Source organism: Triturus cristatus, chromosome 7 (genome assembly GCF_964204655.1).
Source record: "Triturus cristatus chromosome 7, aTriCri1.1, whole genome shotgun sequence".
NCBI lineage: Eukaryota > Metazoa > Chordata > Amphibia > Caudata > Salamandridae > Triturus > Triturus cristatus.
In genome coordinates this window covers 65,406,128-65,432,332 of record NC_140590.1, presented here as the reverse complement: position 1 = coordinate 65,432,332, position 26,205 = coordinate 65,406,128, and the positions used below count along the sequence as shown (strand labels likewise).

Sequence of the window (26,205 nt, the reverse complement as noted above, 5' to 3'; positions counted from 1 at the left end):
TCCTATATCCTGGGGACTGCAAACAGTTGTTGCATGTTGGATCATGGCAGTCTAGTGGCATGGTAAGTAAATGTTGAATCAGCTTGGAACCTCTTTCATGCTTTTCTCTATGGGCCATGCACAATACCTTAAAGTTTATCCTTTTTTATTACCAGCAGCCGAGGAAGGCTTGCCAGGGCACAGGTGGCAGAGTGGCTTTTGGGAGTTTTAAGTAGGATACATGCTGCTGCATTTTGTATAACTTGCAGTCTTTTTATGACTGACTTTGGGCTGCCTATAAACTGTGAGTTCCCTTAGTCAAGTCTGGAGATGACTAAACCCTGTGCCCCTATCCACCGTGATGGCTCTGGCAGCCATTTGAGCAGTTTCCACAATGTCCTTAACATGCCACTGCTTGTTGCTGCCAGTTTTTGGCTCTAACCTACCTATTGCTGTTCTCCCCTTCTATTCCCTCATCTCCAATTCCCTAGCTCCTCCTCAGCCTCTACTCTTCTTCTTCACTCCCACACTCTCACCATCCATCCCCCTCTCTCCTCTCTAATCATCTACCCATCTCCCTTCTTCTACCTCTCTCCACCTATTCCACCCTACTTTTACCTCTCTTCATCTCTGTCTCACTCTCTCTCAATTTCCTCTTTCACAGCTCTTTCCCTTTCCTTCTCCCTTTGTCTCTCCCTCATCTTCCACAGTCACTATCCCCTTCTCCCTCTCTCACATACCTTTACATTCTTACTCCGCACCTCCAATCTATTTGTCTGTCCATTTCTCTCTGACTCCCCCATTCTGCCTTCTCCCTTCCCACTTCCTCTCTCTCTCCCCTTCTCTTTCTTTTCCCTCTTCATCTTTCAACTCCCTAATATTCTGTCCCCTCTCTTCTATCTCCTTCTTTTCTTCCCCCTTCTTGAGCTCTCTCCCTCTAACATTCAGTTTTCTTCTCCCATCAGGACTCTGCCTCAAGTGCCTGGAGTGTTATGGATTACCCTATGACTGCAACGAGACAATCCGAGAGTGCTACTCACATCAACCAACCTGCATCTCCACAGCCTACTCCTATGATGGTAAGTACACAGAAACAGGTCCACAACAATGAACAGCAATACAACTCCCCTACTATGAACACAAGAGGAAACCTAAATACACTTGAACTACCACTCTATGCAATCCACTACACCAATGAAATGTTTGTGTATCTCAACACCAGCCCCTATGGTCACCCCCTACGGTCACCCCCTACAACGATGAAAGCAAAGGGCAGCTCAGCATCTGAAACTACCATCAATTCACTACACCCATGATAGACAAGTGCACCTTGACAACTACTCCTTTCTTAAATCCATACATCTATGAACACAAAATCTTTCAGCTGCTGCTAACTCTTCACAATTATACACTGACTAGTAACAATTAGACCTCACCTTCCAGGCCTAACAAGCTACCTCACCTATTCTCCCTCCGTCAACATCCTAATGAATCGGCTTACTGACACAATATTATGGTAAACAATATAGTTGACAAAACTATTGTGTCAAAAACATCATTTATACCCAATATTGTGATCCTATACTTATAGCAGTTAGTACAAATCTATCAGAAAAATATCGTTGACACATATTATCCAAAAAGATACAAAATATTGACTTCAAATAGAATTTAAAGCAAGAAATGTTAAATATTTTAATATGTAAATTTAATATGATGTCCAAAAATTCCACTAATATGCGATACTATATACAAATATATGCTTATATAAACACACAAACACATATATATCCAGTTGTATATATTATATACATATTATATATATATATATATATATATATATATATATATATATATATATATATATATATATATATATATATATTGTAACAGAAGGAATAAAATATCTATTATACAATATATTAATTTTTTACAGTATTTTAGATTTATTACTATGGCAACATTAACGTTTTGAATCTAAAAAAACACAGAAATTCACCAGTTATACTTAGCAGAGCCTACTATAACTTGAAGCCCCATCATGCAATGCTTATGATCTCACATATTACATCCCTCATGGCATGTTCTAATATAATTAATGACATCACTGATGACATCTCAAATGACATCATTGATGACATCACTGATGACATCATCCAATGAGTCTGCTAGTTTGTTTAATAGTTTAAATAGTAGTCAGTAAATACCATATTAGTTTTGGACCTTATTTTTTACAGCTTGCGTCCAGCTAATGGGTGTAAGTATTTACAAAACACATGTGCTACTAATGTATCATAGGTGTGTAGAGGTATTGAACACATTATACACCTTTGAATTGAAGAGTAACTCTGTGTGCAGATGACAGCTGATGACTTGTGTCCAATATGTTCCACACAAGTGTTTTGGTTTAGCAGAAAAAGGGGCAAAGTTTCTACGTAGTAGGTACTAAGGAGCTCATTATGATGGCAGGCGGACATGAGTCCGCCCACCATCGTTGCAGTGTGTGGGACCGCCGTCCAGTCATGCGGCGGTTCCACCACTTCAATTACAATGTGTCCGCCAGTATAGTAGGCGCCTTCTGGGCAGTTAACATTGCGGATGGTGCTGGTGGCTGCAGCACCGTACGCAATGTTAAAATATGATGCTGTGCTTTACCCTGCACTAGGTGGCAGACACCACGCGGTGCCTGCCACGCAGTGTAGGGAAATGCAAGGGGGTACCATGGGTACCACCCCAGTGCAGCAACACCTCCCCCCGACACAAGGGGGGCCCGCAACGGGCCCCCAAACCCAATCCCCGCCAGCCTTTCCATGGCGGCATCGCCACCATGGAAAGGCCGTTTTTAACCAACATCCTAATTTGGTGGACGGTGCCTGCTAGGCACTGCCACCATTTTAGGCACCCTGCACTGTCCACCAGGCAATCTGAATGATTGCCTTTGGCGGTGAAGTGGCGGACGGACTTTACGCCATCCTAATTGGGCGGTGGGTTAATCGCTGTGTGATGGTGGAAGGACCGCCACCGCAGGGCCGGCGGTGTTAGTCCTTCCGCCATCCTAATCGGCCCCTAAGTATTGTAAGCAGCCCAAACTACTAAATGGCATTACACCAAATTTGGCAGAAAGCTAGATGTTGGTCCAGTAAGCGTGCTTTTTGTAATTTAATGTAAGCCTTTAGTAGTATCAGAGATATTTAAGTAAAAAAAATATAGATATCTGGGAGCCCAACAGCCTACTGAAACCGTACTGAAATTGGATTGGCATCCAACTTTTCAACCAGGAAGTGTTGGCAGCAATCCTGGGACTCGGTTCAACCGAGTCCCACATAAAATCTAAAAGAAAAAGAAAAGGGGGCAGGATAGAAACAACCTAACCCCCTAGGATGCCCCAAGGTCATAAAAAGCTATTTTTTTTTTTTTAAATCGGCCGGATCCGCGGATCCGGCCAAAATCTTTTTTAAAAAACAAGGTGCAGTCTCCTGCTCTTGGTTCATTACCTGCCCCTGGGTGGGCCAGGTCCCGGACGCAATACTTTAATAATGAAAGGGGCGCAAGGGCCCCCCCACTCCTGGGGCTCATTATGCCCCTGGGAACACCACCTCCCCAGACCATCCTGAAATAATAATGCGGGGAGACCCGTATGGCCTCCCCTGCAGCCCCCGGAACCGCCATCTCCATGGTGCATATTTCATTTTAAATGGGGGAGGCTCTCGGAGCCCCCAACCCCAATGGACCACCATCTCCCTGGGATGTTTTTGTTTATTGTTCACAGGTGGGGCTGAATGGACCCCTTCACAGCCTTGGTGTTGGAACCTCCACGGAGCTTTAATTTAATAGAATGCGGGGGGCCATCACCCCAAGCCTAGGGGACCACCATCTACCTGGGGATCTGGGGCTTTTCCTGAAAAGAATGCGGGTGGGCCGCATGGACCCCCCCCAGAGCCCTTGGGGCTACCGCTTCCCCGGGGGCAAAATCAAAGAAAGGCGGGGGCATTGGGCCCCCCTCCTGAACCAAAGAATGCCCTGGGGACCGCCATCTCCACAGAGCCGGCTCCTGCTCTGTCCCATGGTGCCCACCCCCAGGACATAGCTGTTTGCTATGGCTTAAGGTGAGCTTTACGGCTCCCGCTAAGCAAGAGCAAACTCTCTGCTTCTAGCAAGCGAGAGTATAAAAAATGCTCTTGCTTGCTATAAGTGCCGCAAAATTGCTTTCACAGAGAGGGAGCTGCATGTTTATGTCAGATGTCAGATATTCTTGTAAAGCGTGCATCTCACCGTGAGGTCTCATGGCGCTAGCAACAAAAAGACAGTAATACAGACAGCAACCTGAAAACTAAACGCATGCTTACTGAGGAAAAAGCCAGGTTTTCAGCTTTCTGCAAAAGCATTTGTGGTCGGCTAGGGATGAGAGATGTGATGGTAATTTATTCCATAGCATGGGGGCAAGATAAGAGAAAGAACGGCCACCATTACGTGAAGTTCAGATGTGAGGCTGAACAAGGTATGATTTATTACCAGACCTTAAGGATCTTCCAGGTATATACCATTGGAGTTTTTTTGCTAGGTAGTAAGAGCCAGTATCATACATTATCTTGTGTGTGAGACTTAAAATTTTGAAATGGCCTCTTTTTTGCACCGGGAGCCAGTGGAGGGTTTTAAGATTAGGGACGGAGGAGATCTAGGGGGAAGATTAAGAATAAGTCTGGCTGCGGTATTTTGAAGAATCTGAAGCTTGGAAAGAAGGTCTTCATTAAGGGCCGTAAACAGAGCATTTCCATAATCAAGACGGCTGATAACAAGACCCTGCACCAGAGGTTTCCTCACTTCAATGGGTAGCCAATTGAAGATTTTGCAGAGGTTCCGCATAATCCTGTAGTAAACCCCTAAAACCTGATTAACATGGGTTTTCATAGACAGAGAACTTTCAATGGTAATCCCAAGGTTACGTACTGCTGATTTAGGAGAGGGACAGGTACCTAATTCCGAGGGCCACCAATCTTGTGCCCAGAATTCCTCAGCTCTGCCAAACAAGATGATCTCAGTCTTGCTGCCATTTAGTTGTAGCTTGTTTATACTCATCCAGTTGTTTATTTGGACCATACAGCTCTTGAAACGAGATCGTGTGTCAACGTAATCAGAACCACAGGTGACAAGCAGTTGGGTTTCGTCGGCATACGACACAGTCTCAAAGCCATACGATCTAATGATGCCAGCCAGAGGTGTTAAATATAAGTTAAACAACATGGGGCTAAGAATGGAGCCCTGTGGGACCCCAACAGTAACTGGATGACTACATGGGATTATAGAGTCTACAAGAACGGTAGTAGAACGGTCCACCAAATAATTCTCAAACCAGTCTAAGGCCTTCGCTCTGATACCCACCTCCCACAGTCGATGTTTCAAAATACTGTGGGAGATGGTGTCGAAGGCTGCAGACAGATCCAAGAGAACCAGAATTGCTGATTCTCTTTTTTCCAGTGGGAGCCTGATGTTATCAATAATCTCAATGACTACGGTCTCCGTACTATGGGCGGCCCGAAAACCCGATTGAGAGGGGTCCTGGAGACCGTGGTTCTCTAGATGGGCAGTGAGACGCTTATTCACTAGATGCTCCAGTACCTTCCCAAAATAGGGTAGCAGTGAGATGGGACGATAATTGACTGATAAATTAGGGTCAGCTAGAGGTTTTTTAAGAATATCCTTGACTTGAGCGTGTTTCCATCTAGTCGGAACTTTTGCTTGCTCTAGTAACATGTTAAAAATTACAGTTAAAACATTAGCAAATAGGGGCATGATTTTAGTACAGGATCGGGTGGAAAAGGGTCTGCTGGGGAACCTGATTTAATCTTGGTTAAGCCTTCTAATACTTCAGCAGTGGTTATGGGTTCAAATTCCATTAACACGGGGACATCATTTATTTCTGGTATCGGAGGTGCCATAGACGTATTACTGATTAGGTAATGGGAATCTATGTCATGATGAGGAAAGAAAGAATAGATGGTTTTAATTTTATTATCAAAGAAAGAAGATACAGAATCAACCCACTCTTGTGTAGGAGAGAAAGAAGACTGCTCAACCCGAAGGGAGGTGAATTCTTTCAGTATTTTGTAGAGTTCCTTACTAGAGTGTGCGGCATTGTTTAAATGCTGAGACAGCAGGGACTGCGGGGGCCTTCAGGCTTCTCCACAGTAACCAACAGAGAATGGGGTCCCGGGGGCCAAAATCGCCCAGGAGGGGTGGAGCGTGTGGTCCCCCTGGGTGAAATCAGCCTGGCCTCCCCTTATCTATTTAAAATAAAATGATAAAAAGGCCAATCCCAGGGGGTGGGGTCCCATAGGCCAAGATCAGCCCAGGAAGGGGGCCGCGCAGCACCCCTTCCCATTCGGAAAAGGCCTGACCCCTGGGGATGGGGTCCCCAGGGCCGAAATCGGACCCCCTCCTTTAATAAAAAGAAAAGAAAGGACCGGCAAGTTACCAGAGGCCCCACCACCACCACTCCTGGCGCACTACTGGTTGGGGGATGAAGTCCTCTTGGATGCTGAGGGTCCTTTGGGGCCAAGAAGCCCTTTTGTTACCTCCAGTAAGTTCCATACAGCGGGATTCCTGAGAGCTGGCCCGCCTCCTTTTTTCCACCACTCCGCAACACAACTTCTACTTTAAAAAAACGTAGAAATTTAAATAAAAACGAAAGGTTGCAGGGACATTATAGTTAGGAAATAGAATTTAAAAACCTTAGAAACTCACTGGAAAAAACAAAGGTTACAGGGGCTTTATACTTAGGCTCAGATTTCACACGTAGAAAACCAGTGAAATTTATCAGTTATAGTTACCTAACTAACTATAACTTATGCCCCTGTAATGCACTGATTATGACCTCATATATTACATAACTCATGACATGGTCGGTGACATCACTGATGACAGCACAAATGACATCTCAAATGACATCACTGATGACATCATCAATTTAGTGTAAGTGTTTTGGAGAGTTTATGGGTGTTTAAGATATATACTAACCTAATACAAAAGTTATAAAATTAAGGGGCCGATTCCGATCCGGGTTGGAAGGGCACCGAACGCGATCCGGTCGGAAAAACTACAAGCCGTACGCGTGTTTTCCACCCGACTCGTACAGTTGTATGAGCGAGCAAGTACGATGCGAGCTACATGAAATTCACCGACCGAGTCGTTTCCAGGTCCGAACCGCTCCGTACGTCTCGGTCGTAAACTAACCGTGGCGTGCAATGGATGCGATTCACGTCCGAGCCAGTGCGATGCAAGCGTCGGACAGCCTGTGCGAGCCGGAGAGTCCAGCTCGCAAATCATCCGGGTGGATGCCTTTGGGGGTCCGAGTCGGACCCCCTGTCACCCGCAGCCCTACGACTCGGACATAGGGGGAGACTCAAGGGTCCCCCCAACACAGGCATGTACGGTGCGGATGGAACCGATGCGTACTCACTGTAAGGGGCGCACTTGACCGCGAAGTACCCATTCAGTCAATGGGAGCCCATGTACGACAGGCTCCCATTGTCAATGGGAGTCCAACCGAACCGAGTCCGACAGCATACGGCCGCATCGTACTCGCTCTGTCGGACTGCAGGAATCCGGCTCGGTCGGAAAACACTCTGGATCCGGCTTGGTCAGAGTGCTTTCCGACCCGGATCGGAATCGGCCCCTAAGTATTAAAAATTGAAAACCACCAACCACATTTACTAAAAATACTATATACATTAAAATACATTTAAAAATAAAAACAAAGAGTATTAAAAAAATTAATACTATTAAATATATTTAACCAATGTTATGGAAACTATGGGAGTCTAAGAATATTAAATATTCTGGGGCTTATTTACAAGGCCCTTGCGCAGCCTGTGCGTCACTTTTAACATGGGAAAAATGTGACACACCGGCGGCGCAAGGGGCTTGCAAATAAGCCCAACTATTCTTACTCTAGTTTATGTAGCATTAGGTTAATGTTGGAATTTGGAGATGTTAAATCCACTATTCCCACTCCAGTATGTCAGAGGGTTTCAATTTACTATTCTCACTCCAAACAGGATAATAGTAGTGAAAACGTTGGATTTTGGAGGGGTAAAATGTATTAAACAGCGCAACAGTGGGGAAGGTATTGAACTGTGAAGAGGTTAATTTTACTTTTCCTACTGCAATCTAATCAAGAGTAGGAAAAGTACTTCACTTCAGACACATTACATAAATTAGTAACACCATGAATGTCAAAAATATTAAACTCTTCATATAACAATTATTAATTAGCATGGAATATATATATATATGTATTACAAATTGAAAATTAATTTATGAATTTACAGAATTACTATTCAATAAAATAATTAATTATCTATTCGTGAGTAATTGTTATTTAATTTCAAATTAATTAACTTCCCACCCTATACACCTCCAAACCTAGCAGCCTTCACCTGAATTTTAAAAATCAATATTTCAAAATGTACATATTTAAAATCAATTAAATAATTAATAAATAATTGGTAATTCATTATTACTTTATTAACTTCCCAGCCTAAACCACTACAAACCTAACAGGCCTCAGCTAAAATATAATTAAAATATATAAGTATTCCATAATTTAAAATATTTAAAATTCAATTGAATAATTCATTTACAAATAATAATTAATAGTTCAATATAACTTAACTATCTTACCTCCCAAACCGCTTCAAACCTAGCAGCCTGCAACTAAAATATATATAAAATTAATAAAAATCCATAAATTACATAATTAAAAATCAGATATCAAAATGAATCATTTATTGTTAATTAATGATTATGTATTTACCTTTCCATCCAATACCCCTACAAACCTAACAGCCCAAAAATAGTGCATAACAAGAATAAATCGGTATTACATAATTTATATAATAAATATCAATACTATAATAAAGTAACATTTATCAAATAGTTCATAATTAAATATTACTTATTTAACTTTCCACCCTATCCCGCTAAAAACCCAACACCCAATGACACAAAAAATTACTAGTAAACATTAATTAAAAAACATTAACATATAACATTTATATATCAACTAAAACACATTCAAATAAGTAAAAATATATATTTTAAGCACTCTTTTATTGAAAATGATATTTAAAAATTAGTGTTATTTAAAACAATATTACTTACCTCAAAAAAAATATTCTTGTCAACAATATTTGTGCATCACAATATATGTGGGTCCCAATGTATATATATATTTTTGTTTTTTTAAAATTTTAAACACAGGTACACAGAGAAACCAAATTTCATAGCAAAATGTACAAGCTAGGGCCGTACATTGACCTGCTGACAACAGTTCTGACACATAAACATTGACTTTGCAATACTCAGCAAGTCCACAAGAAACAATTCAAAGAGGCGTCATGGAACAAACAAAGGCAGAGAGAAAGGAAGAACAAGCATTTGCAATGCAATAGGTCTCGCATTTATAAGAGTTTGAGCTATTGGCATTGCAAAATTACAATGCCTTTTATTTATGTTTTGGTTTTAAAACAAATAAAAGGCATTGTCATTTACAATGTCAGTAGCATAAACTCACATAAAAGCAGTGTGTGGAGTGCAGCAGTGTGTGGCATGCAGCAATGAGCGGCGTGCAGCAGTGTGCGGCGTGCAGCTGTGTGCGGCGTGCAGCAGTGTTTCGTGTAGCAGTGTGAGGCATGCCGCACTGTGACGTGCAGCAGCGTGCAGCAGTGTGCGGCATGCAGCAGTGTGCTGCGTGCAGCAGTGTGCGGCGTGCAGCAGTGTTTCGTGTAGCAGTGTGAGGCATGCAGCACTGTGGCGTGCAGCGGCGTGCAGCAGTGTGCGGCGTGCAGCAGTGTGCTGCGTGCAGCAGTGTCGTGCAGCATGCAGCAGTGAGTAATGCAGCAGTGTGCAGCAGTGTGTGGCGTGCAGCAGTGTGCCGGTTGCATCAGTGTGTGCCATGCAGCAGTGTGTGGCGTGCAGCAGTGTTTCGTGTAGCAGTGTGTGGCATGCAGCAGTGTGCGGCGTGCAGCAGTGTGCGGCGTGCAGCAGTGTGTGGCGTGCAGCAGTGTGTGGCATGCAGCAGTGTGAGGCGTGCAGCAGTGTGTGGCGTGCAGCGGCATGCAGCAGTGTGTGGCATGCAGCAGTGTGAGGCATGCAGCAGTGTGAGGCGTGCAGCAGTGTGTGGCGTGCAGCAGTGTGAGGCGTGCAGCAGAGACACGTGGAGGGTGAGGAGAGACACGTGGAGGGTGAGGAGAGACACGTGTAGGGTGAGGAGAGACACGTGTGGAGGGTGAGGAGAGACGTGTGGAGGGTGAGGAGAGACACGTGTGGAGGGTGAGGAGAGACACGTGTGGAGGGTGAGGAGAGACACGTGGAGCGTGAGGAGGAGACACCTGTGGAGGGTGAGGAGGAGACACATGTGGAGGGTGAGGAGGAGACACATGTGGAGGGTGAGGCGGAGGGTGAGGAGACACGTGTGGAGGGTGAGGAGAGACACGTGTGAAGGGTGAGGAGAGACATGTGTGGAGGGTGAGGAGAGACGTGGAGGGTGAGGAGAGACACATGTGGAGGGTGAGGAGAGACACGTGTGGAGGGTGAGGAGAGACATGTGGAGGGTGAGGAGAGACACGTGGAGGGTGAGGAGAGACATGGAGGGTGAGGAGAGACACGTGGAGGGTGAGGAGAGACACATTGAGGGTGAGGAGAGACACGTGGAGGGTGAGGAGAGACACATGGAGGGTGAGGAGAGACACGTGGAGGGTGAGGAGAGACACGGAGGGTGAGGAGAGACACGTGCGGAGGGTGAGGTGGAGGGTGAGGAGAGAGACGTGTGGAGGGTGAGGAGAGATGTGTGGAGGGTGAGGAGAGACATGTGGAGGGTGAGGAGAGATGTGTGGAGGGTGAGGAGAGACACGTGGAGGGTGAGCAGAGACACATGTGGAGGGTGAGCAGAGACACGTGTGGAGGGTGAGCAGAGACACGTGTGAAGGGTGAGGAGAGACACGTGTGGAGGGTGAGGAGAGAAGAGACACGTGGAGGGTGAGGAGAGACACGTGTGGAGGGTGAGGAGAGACACGTGGAGGGTGAGGTGGAGGGTGAGGAGAAACAGTTGGAGGGTGAGGAGAGACGGAGGTGGAGGGTGAGGTGAGACGGAGGTGGAGGGTGAGGAGAGACCGAGGTGGAGGGTGAGGAGAGACCGAGGTGGAGGGTGAGGAGAGACGGAGGTGGAGGGTGAGGAGAGACCGAGGTAGAGAGTGAGGAGAGACCAAGGTGGAGGATGAGGAGAGACCGAGGTGGAGGGTAAGGAGAGACCAAGGTGGAGGGTAAGGAGAGACCGAGGTGGAGGGTAAGGAGAGACCGAGTTGGAAGGGAATCAGAAGTGGAGGAGAGAGAGAGGTGGAGGGTGAGGAGAGACAGTGGTGGAGTGGGGGGGAGGGGAGGATATCACTTTTACTTCATCTCCTAGTGTAAGGTAACGCCCCCACCCCCATCACTGTTCGCATCAGCCGTCACCCGAGACCGCTCCGTACTTGTTGGTAAATAGAGGTTCACTATCTGTTGATAATGGGATTCACTTGGGGGGCTGACTTACCTCCTCCACCCCCAGGGCCAACACTGAGAAGGCATCAGAGACCTGGTGCTGCCTATGCTGCAGTACTGCGAGAGAGAGGGATGGGGGGGCGGGCAGAGGAAGAGGAGTGGGGTTAGAGAAGGGACAGGTGGAGAGAGAAAGAGGAGAGAAGGGACAGACAGAAAAGGAGCAAAAAAAGAATTAGAGAGAGTAAAGAGGAGAGTTGGGGAAAATGAAAACATTACGAGAGAACATGTAGCAAAGAGGTAAAGAGAGAAGATGGGAGAGAGTAAGGACGCAGCCAAGAAATAGGGCAGAGACAAAAAGAATCGAAACAATACAAAAGTATTTTCCAAACTCGTAAATAACCACGGGCCAAACAACTGATCTGCAATGAAGCATCCGAATCCGGTATATCATGACGTTAACCATGCAATAAAAAATAAATTTAAAAAAAATAAAATAAAACAAAAAACACGTATACACCATGTTGACCCTTTTCCATGCAACGTATTCTAAAACGCCATTCTCATTCATACATTCACAGCAAACCTGTTCACAAGAGTGACAGAAAATGTGTTATTAGTGTTACATTTTTGTTTATATCCATACCCGCTCACTTATGCAATTAAAGGATTCATAACCACACGGTTAAACAAAACATACTGATTGGCCTTGCCGTGAAGGAGAAACACATGTTGACACACACTCCCGATCTGTGAAACGTTCACCCCACTTTCTCGAAAATGAAACCAGTGCATGTGTCCGACGAACTTCCTGCCGCTTATCTGAATGCACCAGTGGCAGAAAATAGTCACCATCTTGCAACAACACAATTAAAGGGAGGCATGTCTGTCTCTCCCCACCGCCACATGTCTCTGAGTCTTACTGTCTCATGCGAGATCTCCCTCTAGGAGACAGCTGACACCGACTCTTCCCCTGAGACAGTACGGGAGATGCGTGTGTGTGCATAGTGTGTGTGTCTATATGTATATATCTGTGTGTGTATGCATGTGTGTGTGTTTGTATGTGTATATGTTTGTGTATGTATGTGTGTGTTGGTGTGCAAGTATGGGTGTGTCATTGTATTCATTTGTCTTCATGGATGTGTACACATATGTTTGTGTGTATACCTATGTCTGTGTATGCATGTTTGTGTGTATGTATATGTGTTTGAGTATGTTGGTGTGCGTGCTTGTTTATATGTGTATGTGGGGTTGGTGTGTTGGTGTGCATGTATATGCATATGTTTATGCATGTCTGTGTGTGTTTGTATATGTTCATATGTGTGTGTAAATGCATGTGTGTGTTTGTATGTGTGCACAGTTGTGTATGCATGTGATCAGAGGGAAGAGTGCACTTGAGGGCAAAGAGGAAAACATACAGGGAAGAGTATGTGAGGGCAGAGAGAAAAATACAGAGGGAAAAGCACGTGAGGGCAGAGAGAAAAATAGAGAGGGAAGAGTCCATGTGAGGGAGGAGAGAAAAATAGAGAGGGAAGAGCTCATGTGAGAGCAAAGCGAAAAATACAGAGGGTAGGGCGCATGTTAGACCGGAGATAAAAACATAGAGGGAAGAGAGCATGTGAGAGCAGAGAGAAAAATGTAGAGAGAAGAACACATGCGAGGGCAGAGAAAAAAATACAGAGCGAAGAGCACACGTGAGAGCATAGAGAAAAAATGCAGAGGGAAGAGTACATGTGAGGGAAGAGAGACAAATACAGAGGGAATAGCATGTGTGAGGAAAGAGAGAAAAATAGAGAGGGAAAAGCACATGTGAGGGCAGAGTGAAAATACAGAGGGAATAGCACATGTGAGAGCAGAGAGAAAAACATAGAGGGAAGAGCATATGTGAGGACAAAGAGAACAAGTACAGGCTATGCCAAGCGGAAGTGATCGCGTTTGCGATCAAACATCAAAGAGGCGAAAGTGAAAGTAATCGAGCAGAGCATCAAAGGGCTGGGTGAGAAGGGAGGGGGGAATGCAAGGGTCAAAGCGGCTAAAGTAAAAGTAATCGAGCAGAGCATCAAAGGGCTGGGTGAGAAGGGAGGGGGGAATGCAAGGAGCAGCTGTGCACGTGCACGCCATCGTGCACTCAAGCCCTAGGCCAGCAAAACCATGTGGGTAGCACTTTTGAAAGCCCACTTACAAAATGTCTCAAAGAGACAGCTTTCGCTGTCTCAGCGAGACCTAAAAATCACTGTCAAGTTAGTGCAGGGGAAGGCAGGAAAAAAGGAGGGGGCTTGGGGATAGCCACTTAGAGAGGGAATGGGCGACCGGAGCTCTCACCCCAATCGCACTGTTCGCCCAATGTGTGGGAGCCCTACTCTGCGGCACGCCAGTAGTCAAGCCGTCTGCGTCTGAGGAGGCTTAAGGCAGGGGTTCAAAGCACACGATACATCGGCCTCCACTGCCGCCTGATCACGAAGTCGTAAATACGATTCTAAAGGTGACCAAGTATCCGTGGGGTGTGCCTCCGCTGGCATCAGGCCCCAATAAGCCATCAAGCTATCCTGGCAATACGCAGCATCCTTAAGCCAGTCGGCCAGTGTCGGGACCAGACGATGGCCCCAGTTAATGGCCACTCGATGTGTACCCAGCAGGAGCAGAAGGACGGACAGTTTCCGTAGCTCTGGGGGGATCTTCCTGAAGTAGCCCAGCAGAGCTACCAGGGGAGTATGATCATGCTGCAGGCCAGTGATCTCATCAATAGCATCAAAGACGGTATGCCAGAAATGACCCCCTGCTGGGCAGTACCAAGCCAGATGGAGGAAGTCGGCGCTCGGCTCCGAGCATCTAACGCAGTGGGGTCTCCTAGGAGGCCCAGCGTATGCAACCGCTCAGGCGTGCGATAAAACGTCTGGTGGGCACCTGGCACCTTCAGCGGTGCCATCTCCTGCATAGCTGCATATAACCTGATAACGAGTCTGCACAAGCAGGGGTTCACCAGGGAACCTTCAAGCATCTGGAACGTGGGGGCGCTGGGGGAAGGGCGCATGCATCGTGCATACTGCCATTCACTGCTGATGGTCTGTAAACTTGTCTAACATAGTGGTATCGCGATCATGCAGAACCAGTTGCGGTGTGATAAAGGAGCCTTCCTGGATATATGTCCCCCATAGTAGTAAGTTGCAATCTACGCCATCTGTCGCGCGCACCTGCATATCATGGAATGGGCAGGGCTGGGTTATCAAGCAGTGGAACCAAAAGGGCGAATAGATCCCCAGGCCAGCCTGCTTCTGCATATCATGCCAGTCACATATTGTGCAGCTGTGCCAAGTGTTGCTCTGGGGCGCTGCAGGCCTGAAACAATGCCATCCAGAGGGGGCACAGGCCGCGTGGTCATGTTCTGGTGCTGTGTGGGCCATACATTGTGTGGGGTATAACCAGTGAAATGCAAATTGTCCCTGTGCTCTGTGGTAGTACAGGTCCATATCTGGCACACCCAGGCCACTTTGCTCAAAAGTAAGTGTGAGAACCTCCCATGTAATCTGTGGCTAACACCCCGCCCAGGCAAGTGCCGCCATATGTGATCTGGACCAATCAATACCTAAAGCACAAGGGAAGCGGCAGCAGAAGATTGGTGAACAAATAAAGGAATTTGGGTAGCACGATCATCTTCACTAGAGCTAAACTTCCAGTTATGGATAGCAGAAGCTTAGTTCAAGTTGCTACCTGGCTCTCCCGCCAATGCATCGGGCGGCCGTAATTAGATTTCCAAAGAATGCCTAAATCACCAAATATTTTATTGGGCCACTGGCCCATTGCAAAGGAAGCTCGGAAGGGAATTCTTTGGTTATCGAAGTGAGTGGAAAGATCACAGATTTCAATCAATTTATGTTAATCCCAGAAAGCCCATCAAGTCTAGTGAATTCCTTTATCAGGGGGTCCAAATTATCACAGTCTTTTAATGTACAAAGTCTCATCATCAGCGTACATAGATACCAGCACCACACAGGGTGTGAATGCTACGTCGCGATGAGAATGATGCTTTCGGAGCCTAGCCGCCAAGGACTCCATTGCGATGATGGCAAACAGGATGGGAGACAGGGGGCAGCCCTGCCGCGTACCTCAAGGAACTGAGAAAAGGGGTGAAATCACCCCATTAACTCGGAGGTGTGCTATAGGTTTTTCATACAGGAGGCCTGTTCATCTAATGAAGCTGTGGCTGAGAGCAAGCCGGGTCAATAGGGTGAACAAGTATTGTCATTTGAGGGAATCGAATGCCTTCGTGGCATCCTAAAAAATCACAGCAATGCTGTCGGAGGGTTCATTGGTCTGTAAGAGTGTAAAGAAGGTGTGACGTTTGTGAGATGTGGCTCGTCCAGGCACAAAGCCCGATTGGTCCGGTCACGTTATGAGAGGGAGCAGAGGGAGCAGTCGAGATGCAATCAATTTGGCTAGGATTTTATTATCCGCATTGATCATGGATAGCGGTCTGTACGATTCGTATCACTGCGGGTCTTTGTCGAGCTTTAGAATAGTCACTATTAGTGCCTCTCGCAGCGCCTGGGGTAAAACACTTCCAGAGATTCCCCATACATGCTGATGAGGTGCGGCACCGAAGAAGAACATACTTTTTGTAAAAAGCAGCCATAAGTCCATCCAGACCTGGGGCTCTATCGCCGTGCATGGCCCTAATGACCTGCACATCTCCTCTGTGCACAGCTCATCTAGGCATCTGCAGTGACCATCATCGTGCAGAGCAATTGCACCGAATCAAGAAAGGAGTCAAGGTCTAATCGTGTAATGGGTTGGGCTGTTGTGTACAGCGAGGAATAGACATTGGTCATCCCCCTCTGCACCACAGGCAGCCCAAACACAATACCGTGTACATCAGTCTGCAATGCAGTACTGTAGTTGCTGGTCCAGAGTCTGTACAGCATGGCAGCCAGCTTCCTGCCTGCACTGTCTCCCTTCCCATATAATCTGGCACACACCTTTTTGCCTAAGTAAAGTATTTCTGCGCTGCTTACACAAAGTCATAAAGCTTGCTGCATATGCTGGCCAACGCGGTAGTGCTGCGGTCTGCATAAAACTCAAGTTCTAGTGCAGGGATTTCGGTTTCAAGGCGGGTTCGGTCACTACGCTGCGCACCTGCCTTCTTTGCTATACATTCCCCTCGTATCACTGTATTAGATGCCTCCAGACTGTTGAGTGGGAATCTACCGTGCCAACATTGAGCGCAAAATATTACACAATGGATGCTCGGATACCTTCCCTGAACTCCTGGTCTCGCAGAGCACCTGCCGGCAAACAGACACCGGACTGAAACTCAGGAGGGAAAATCTACCAAGCACGGGGCATGGTCCACGAGGGTTCACAGCAGGTGAGAGATTTCGCGGGCCCAGGCATCCACATCACGCGTTGCTAGCCAATAGTCAATGCACGACCAGGTCGCGTAAGCCGACGTCCCGCACGTTTAGTCTTCGCAATGCCTGACCATCCAGAGATCCATACGGTCATTATCAGCCAGGAGAGTCTGCAGCTGAGCAGCAGCCCGTGGATGAGGGCATTGAGAGTCCCAGATCTATCTGCTACTGGGTCTAAAACCACATTAAAATCCCCCCAGAAATGATCGCACCAGGGCCATGCGTGCCCACAAGCTGCCATTCCTCGGTGAGAAAGGTGGGCTCATCCACATTCTGGCCGTAATAGATATACACTTCATCGGATGCATGACATATCACTGCTGTTCATCGCATATGGCCTGGTGCGTGAGCCAGGGTAGCCCCTTCCTGATGAGAATGGCATCTCCCCGGGCATAGTTCAAGTAACACGCAATGTGCTGCTCCCCTATCCGTCCCGTGTGTAATCGTGGTAAAGTGAGTTCTGTCAGGTGTAGCTCTTGCACCAAGGAATTATCAGCGCCGTGCCAGTGCAGGACAAGTTGCGTCTTGCGTCTATCATTCAAGCCACGGACATTCCACATATACAGTTCAGTTGTGTCATGCGAGTGCCGGAGAAGCATGCGGGGGCAGCAGCCCCCTTATCAGATAGAAGCTCATAGTCAAGCCTTTAGCTGTGCGTTGCATGCCAGAGGGAAGGGAAAATAAGGGAAAGGGGGGAAAGGGCACAATGAACTGTTGCAATCAACATCCCCAAACAACAATCACCCCTCACCCACTACAGTCCCCCAACTGGGCTGAATGCAGCAATGCCACCCTAAACTTTACATTGTCGGCCCCCAAGGGGCCGACAATGTAAAACAGATAGGGAATCATCCTGCGAGGGCGAACTATAATCCAGGCACACTCCCAGCTAGGGGAGGCTGGGTGGCCGGAGAGGCAGTGGTGCTGCAGAATTACTGCAGTGACATCTTCATTTGGACTGTGTCCAGAGGCAACGGCAGCAAGGCACATCCACGGAGTAACCCAGCCGGGTGCCCGGGCAATGCACAGCCACTCACCCAAGGGCAGTACATAGTTATGCCCGTTGTTAGTCATTGTCACTGATGTGGCCTGGGTTGGCATTGATCAGTTCAACATGCGGTCTGTCCGCTGCCAGTGGAAGGCCTTTAACAAACTTGGCAAATGCCTTGGGATCAGTGAAGTGCATGGAAGATGCGCAGCTCGGCCGAATACAGGAGGCGGTATTTGGGATCGCCTAATGGGCAGGATATCTCTTCTGCCTGCTTGGACCGCCATCGTGAAGTCGGGGTAAAAGGACACATTGTTACCCTTATAGCTGAGTGTCTGTCTCTGGCCAGGCATAAGACAACATCTCGATCCCTGTAGTTCAAAAAGCGAGCAATTATAGGGCAGGTCGATGTTCCAGATGGGGGTCGAGGACCCAGTGATCTATGTGCCCTTTCTAATATGTATACTGCAGAGTGCGCCTCCCCAAAGAGGGTGCGAAATCATCAACTCGACAAAGTCTTCCATATGGCCCATTGTGGTGGACTCTGGACACCAATTATTCGAAAATTATTTCTACTGGACCATGCCTCCAAGCCTTCATTTTTACTTCAAAATACTTCTAACACCTTTACCATTTGTAGCAGTTTTTCACTTGTGGCCGCTCCATCGTCCCTCATCGTCGACGTGTACTGCGCGAGCTGGCAATGCACTCATCACGATTAGCCACTTTCTCCTTGAGGCGGTCAAACCTATCTGTGAGCAATTCAATTGTATTGTCAATGGCAGTCAGGTGGTATTTTAAGCCTAAGTACATTGCTCGGATATCAGGTTCTTCAGACAAGCTCTCGGCGCCCCCCAGGTGTAATGGCTGGTCCTATGGTGGCGCATCCACAATGCACTTCTGTTTCCGCTGTCCGAAGGACAGCTTGGTCTGTTTGACATCGGCCTTCCTCCTCTTGAGGTTGAGGAGGCGTCAGCAACAAGCAATGGCCGCTGATCTTCAGGTCCTATGCATTGTCAGCCGATCCGCAGTGTGGTCCCACCTCACCCCGAGCAATCCAACCCCAGGGGGCACGAGCAGACTGTTTGGCTCAACTGTGTCTCTGCTAATCACCAAATAGGGGAGATTCCAGATCCTATGAGCTGGCTGAGGCCATAATGCGTGCATTGTGTCGAGGGCCCCACCACACCCCAGCGATCCACTCTAGGGGACACGAACAAGCCAGGTGCAGGTAGTCTACAGTAGTGGCCCGTAAGGCCAACAAAACAGACGGTTCTTGGGCAAGTAGTCAGACCGCTTTGAATTAAGCATTCGGCATCAGGGAGTTTGCAGAAGCGGTATGTGATAGATATGCAAGTAGTCAACCACTCAGGAACATTGCATCCCCACCATGAAGGACGAACCCCCAGACACTGTCTCCGGCTTCATGTCCCCTGGGGCCAAGCTTCTCGAAAAATAACAGTCTTTGGTGAGGGGGCCCCGCATTCTGGGCACCGGCCGACGAGCAGCCCCCACATGACAGTCTCCATTTGCCCAAGCCCCAGATTGGCATCTGCTGCAAGCAAGGGAGGGTGGGCCAGGATCTCAATGGGGCCGTGCGGCCCAGGTCCAACCCTCCCACCCCCTCTGGGCCCCTATGCTCCACTGCAGAAAGAGCACTCTCCCTGCATGGAAAGGCTAACATCTGAGGCAGCAGCCAGACCAGCCACGCCTCTGCAGCCATCTGTTGGGTGCTCCGGCACTAGGTCCCCAGCCGTGGAGAAGGTCCAAGAGGTGCCGCCATGAATCCAATGGAAACCGCAGACCCCACCAGGCACTGCAGCTCCACTCAGGCAGCCCACACGTCCCTGCCCGAGGGGCCGCCACGTCGCAGGGTCCTCCCGAGCACACACCTGCTTTCAGTGGGGGACTCCTTGGATATTTCATGGCAGCATATTGTTCAAGCCATCTCAGCTTCCCAAACCGGGGCCACACGCCAGTCTCCGCCAAGCCGCCACACGTCTAGGCCACAGATCCCTCCACCACAGCCATCATCTTTCTGGTGCGACGGACACCGATAAGGAAGGGCTCCACCGGTGCAGCAAGGTCAGCCGTGATCAGGCACCAAGTGGCGAGGGAAGATTCATAAGCTGGATAAGTGCAGGATGATTCCTCCAGCCAGCAGAGCCTCACAGAGTGACAGCCATCTTGCAGCCGGGCTCTCTAGCGCCCCCTGCATCATGATATTTCTGTCTCCCGATATTTTAAAATCGATATTTTGTCCAAACACGATTAATCCCAAGTACATCAAAGCTCCTGCCACTAGCTCTAATCTCAACATCAACTAATCTACAATACAACCCAAGCAATAACCAGACATCTGATGACAAGTATACCTCTACTACTGCCCCTACTCAGATGAAATGTTATAATGCCCCTCCCATGAACTATCACAACTACAGTATAAAGCTAAATTCACATCAATTGCTGCCTCATCACATGAACCTCAGTAAATGAATGTCAAGTACACCTCAACTTCTTCCCCTTCCTCATGCCATACATCTATCAATTCCAAGTACACCTCAGCTACTACCCCTACCTCACACCAATAATCTGTCCATCCCAAGTACATCTCAACTACTTCCCCTACCTCAGGTCTAACATCTATCAATCCAAAGTACACAATGACTGTCCCTACCATGGTTCATACGTCTATCAATCCCAAGTACACCTCACCATCTGACCCCTATCAGGTCATACGTCTATCTATTTCAAGTACACCTCACCATCTGACCCCTATCAGGTCATACGTCTATCTATTTCAAGTACACCTCACCATCTGACCCCTATCAGGTCATATATCTATCAATCCCAAGTAGACCTCACCATCTGACCCTACCTCAGGTCATACGTCTATCAATCTCAAGTAAACCTCACCATCTGACCCTACCTCAGGTCATACGTCTACCAATCTCAAGTACACCTTACCATCTGACCCCCGTCAGGTCATACGTCTATCAATCCCAAGTAACCTCACCATCTGACCCCTGTCAGGTCATACGTCTATCTATTTCAAGTACACCTCACCATCTGACCCCCGTCAGGTCATACGTCTATCTATTTCAAGTACACCTCACCGTCTGACCCTACCTCAGGTCATACGTCTATCAATCTCAAGTACACCTCACCATCTGAACCTACCTCAGGTCATAGGTCTATCAATCCCAAGTACACCTCACCATCTGACCCTACCTCAGGTCATACGTCAATCAATCCCAAGTACACCTCACCATCTGACCCCCGTCAGGTCATACGTCTATCAATCCCAAGTACACCTCACCATCTGAACCCCGTCAGGTCATACGTCTATCAATCCCAAGTACACCTCACCATCTGACCCCCGCCAGGTCATACGTCTATCAATCCCAAGTACACCTCACCATCTGACCCTACCTCAGGTCATACGTCTATCAATCCCAAGTACACCTCACCATCTGACCCTACCTCAGGTCATACGTCTATCAATCTCAAGTACTCCTCACCATCTGACCCTAATTCAGGCCACATATCTATCAACCCCAAGTACACTTCAGCTACTGACCTTACCTCAGGTCACACATCTATCAATCCTAAGTAGACCTCACCGTCGGACCCGACCTCAGGTCAAATATGTATCAATCCCAGGTACACTTCATGTATCTGTCATTCCCAGGTACACATCAGCTACTGACCCTACCTCAGCTCATAGGTCTGTCAGTTCCAATTACACATCAACTTCTGCCTCTACTTCATGTCTAATATATAGCAGTCTGAAGAATACCTCAACTACAGTCCCTACCTCAAGACAAACATCAATCAATTGTAACTCTACTACTGCCCCTACATCAGGTCATAAATTAATCAAATTCCAAATACACCTAAATGACTGTCCCTACCTCAAGTCAAATATCATTCGATCCCAAGTCTATCTTCATGGCTGACTGTACCTAGGTCATACATTTGTCATCTATCAATGTCAAGTAAACCTCAACAATGCACCCTACTTCAACTCCTGCATGTACCATCGGCAAGTACAACTCAACAACTGTCCCTTTCTCAACTACCTATACCTACCAATGGTGATTACACCTCAACCACTGCTCCTACCTCAACCCCTACACCAATCAATCACAAGCACACTTTAACTGCTGCCCCATCTTCAGACCCTACATCTCGCAGAGGTAAGTACACATACTGCCCCACCCATGAAACCAACAAAAATGAATGTGAGTACACTTGAGCTGCAGCCCCACCTCAATCCCTACATCTATCAATGGTAAGTGAACCCCAAGGAATGTCTCTGCCTAAACCGCCACATCTATCAATGGCAAGCGAACCCCAAGGAATGTCCCTACCTCAGCCCCTACATCAATTATCAGCAAGTGCACATCAAGGAATGTCCCTACCTCAAACCCTACATCTATCGCTGGCAAGAGCACCTCAAGGAACGTCCCTACCTCAACCCCTACATTGGTCAGTGCAAGAGATCCCCAAGAAATGCCTCTACCTCAACACTACATCTATCAATGGCAAGTGAACCCCAAGCAACGTCCCTACTTCAACCACTATATCTGTCAGTAGCAAGTTCACCTAGAGCAATTTGCCTGCCTCAACCCCTACATCTACCAGTTTGAAGTGAACCCCAAGGAATGTCCCTGCCTCAACCACATACATCTATCAGTTGCATGTGAATCCCAAGGAATACCTCTGCCTCAACCCCTTCATCTATCAATGGCAAATGCACCCCAGGGAATGTATCTGCCTCAAACCCTACATCTGTCAGTGGCAAGTGCATCCCAAGGAATTCCTCTGCCTCAACCCCTACATCTATCAGTGGCAAGTGAACCCCAAGGAATGGCCCTGCCTCAACCCTTACATCTATCATTGACAAGTGAACCCAAAGAAATGTCCCTACCTCAACCCCTACATCTATCATTGGCAAGTGAACCCAAAGGAATGTCTCTGCCTCAACCCCTACATCTATCATTGGGAAGTGCACTCCAAGGAATGTCCCTGCCTCAGCCCCTCATCAGTGACAAGTGAACCCCAAGGAATGGCCCTGCCTTAACCCCTACATCTATCAGTGGCAAGTGAACCCAAAGGAATGGCCCTGCCTTAACCCTTACATCTATCATTGGCATGTGAACCCAAAGGAATGTCCCACCTCAACCCCTACATCTATCATTGACAAGTGAACCCAAAGGAATGGCCCTGCCTCAACCCTTACATCTATCATTGGCATGAGAACCCAAAGGAATGTCCCACCTCAACCCCTACATCTATCATTGGCAAGTGAACCCCAAGGAATGTCTCTACCTCAACCCCTACATCTGTCAGTGGGAAGCACAATTTAGTGGCTGCATTTACCTCAACACCTACTCCTTTCAGTGGTAAGTGCATCTCACCTAATACCACATTCACGAAGCCTCGAAAAATGAATAGCAAGCAGACCTAGAGAGTTTCCCCTATCTGAGCCTGGTAACTGGCCTGATTACGAGTTTGGCGGTCTGTAGGACCTCCGAACCCATGGTGGCAGTCTGACTGCGCCACACTGTGGGGCTGCCCTTGGTATTCCAACTACGGCAGTCGTACCACCATGAGACCACTGGCAACGCCTGGATCAAGGATCCCGCTGGCCTGGTGGTCTGCGACTGGCTGTAAAATGCTGGCGGTGCCGCTGCTAGCACCGCTGAGCATATTACGCGTGCATTTTCATCGCCCTTTTCAGGGAGATGATCCCGCCATGAAAGGGGTGGCAGAAAGGCAACAGAGGAGGCCCCAACAGGCCCCCCTGACCAATTTGGTCAGGGGGGTGCATGTGGTGAGAACATGTAGTGCCCCCCTGTATTTGCACCCCCTCTTCCTGTACGGCAGTGGTCTTCAAACTTTTTGAGGCTGGGACCCCCCATCAAAATATTTTAGTCATAAGGACCCCCTCTTGACAAACATTTCTAGAACCTAGTATTCCTTATCATTGTCAACCATAAATGTTCTCCAGAGAAACGGTCAATCTGTGGTTGCACCTCATTAGTACCAGTTTAACACCCAAATATAGCAATAAGCATCAAAAAGGTAACTGGCACAGCTTTACAAAGGGCCTTCTACAAAGCAGCAACACCTGTTGCTTTTTAGTAACTTTTGAACCTTTTGAGTAAATCATTTTTTGGTTAAAATTAGCAGATTAAGCAGCAGATGATGTATTATGTGGCAAATGCGGGAAATCTATAATTATGCTAAAATCTCTGCGGCCGCACAATCACATAATTCCAGTGGCCCTTGGTATAATAGCTGTAATGCATGGGCTGCAACTTTATTGCATGGCAGTAGAGGAAAACCATATTATATTTCATGGGTTGCTGATAGCTTGGCATTTACAGCTGCGTGTAACTGGAGGTGGCTGAACATCATTCATCATATTTAAAACATAACATACGTTTTTTAGGTCTCTCACCGTTAGGTAGCTACATATATAATATAGGGCTGCTTTAGTGAACAATAAATACATGCACTATAATAAATTATGAAACCTCCATGCAAAAGTCTGTGTGAAACCAGAGAGCCACAGAATTAAATTGTGGTTGGGGCAGTGGAGAATAGTGACTTGTGTATTTTTAGTGCTATGAAGCAACTGCCTGTGACAGAAAGCACTGTGAATATGTAAGGTTTTATTTTATACTTGCATTACACACAGTATAAGATAGACCGCTACAAAATGAGCAAAATGGTTTATGATAAAATGGTGCTTCCAAAATATACAGGCTGCTTCCAAAATATAGGTGCTTATTTCTAAGCCCCTTGCGCTGCCGGTGTGTCATCTTTTATGATGCTCTGGTTGCGCAAAGTGCAGACTCATATCTACGAGGCCTCCCAAAGTCACTTTGCATGGCTTTTCAAGGCCTCCTAGATATGGTGTAAAGCAACGCAGCGCAAGGTCGATGCGTTGCCTTACACTGCATAAGGGGAGGGGGTTTCCATGGGGTTTGACACATTCCCAGATTTACAACGAATCTGTAAACCTGAGGATGCGCAAAACTGTACGCTGCCCCAGGGGATACGTAACAAATAGAAATATCTTTATTTCTGCTCAATAGTTTTCAAAAGCCTCCAAGGGTTGTTTATGTGCCTTCTTGCAAAAAAACCAACCTACCAATAATGCAGACACCCTTGCACCATGGTGCAAGGGTGTCTGCGTTGGTGCTAGGCACCAAATTGTGTGTCAGCAGAAAGGACAGGAGTGCACGGTACTTATAAATACATTCTATTCCTGCTCTTTCGAATTGGCGTAGGGCATTGCAGCAAAAAATACTTGCGGAGCTGCCCTACACCATTTCATTGTAAATGAGGCCCATAGATTTTAATAATATTCAGACCTTATGTAATGCAATTTTTTAACATAACTGTCACTTCAACACATTCTCAGGGATAGTAAGCGCTATGTAAATACGACATTCTCAGGGATAGTAAGCGCTATGTAAATACGACATTCTCAGGGATAGTAAGCGCTATGTAAATACGACAATCACTTAATCTTCCCGTGCCCAACAATAAAAAAAATGATGAATGTGTCCTCATGTTATGCAACTGGTGCTATGTAAAGCGCTCTGATACCCGATTCGGGTCAAGTTGGCGCTATATAAAGCTCTGTAAAATAAATAAAAATTAAAAGCAAGCACTTCACAACTCAGTTGACTCTGTGCACTGCCACTCAAAAACGTCAAGTGTTTTGATCAATTGAACGCAACTGCACTCTCCTGAGAAATCCAAGCCAGGCAGACATGTGACACACCTTACTGCCAGAGTGCTGCTGGCCTGAGAGAAATGCAAATGTTCACAACCAGTTAATCTGCACATCCTTTACATTTGCAGATTAACCCCTTCTGCACATTTTCATCTCTTTCACCTGCCAGCAACACGCTGGTAGAAAGGTGTCCTTAGCTGACTACGACTCCCCAGCACAGGAGATTCCCGGAGTTAACCGTCTGGGATGTTTTCTTTTATCAAATGAAGAGCGGGACCCTCTTCCCATGCCTCTGGGCCCCCTGGGGGTCGCGCCCCACAGATTGAAGACCACTGCTGTACGGGTTGGCATGCATGCCACACGTGCTGCAGGGTGCAGTCGGCAGTCTGATGGCCGAGATCTGCATTATAGGTTCTTCTATGAGCCATGCAGACCACCGCGGTCAGACCACCACAACACCGCCTGCCAGACCAGGATTTAAGTCTTAAATCCTGGTCTGGCAGGCGGTGTTGTGGTGGTCTGACCGCGGTGGTCTGCATGGCTCA

The 26,205-nt window shown here is 47.2% G+C and overlaps 1 protein-coding gene across 2 annotated transcripts in view; it reads left to right on the top strand.

Moving 5' to 3' along the window:
• LOC146808829 (urokinase plasminogen activator surface receptor-like) overlaps positions 1-26,205 on the top strand; it is a 644,273-nt gene that overhangs the window by 495,009 nt on the left and 123,059 nt on the right. For both annotated transcript variants that reach the window (XM_085615653.1, XM_085615652.1), the window contains exon 2: positions 945-1,058. In XM_085615653.1, the coding sequence (XP_085471779.1) occupies positions 945-1,058 (114 nt within the window). The remainder of the gene's footprint in view (positions 1-944; positions 1,059-26,205) is intronic.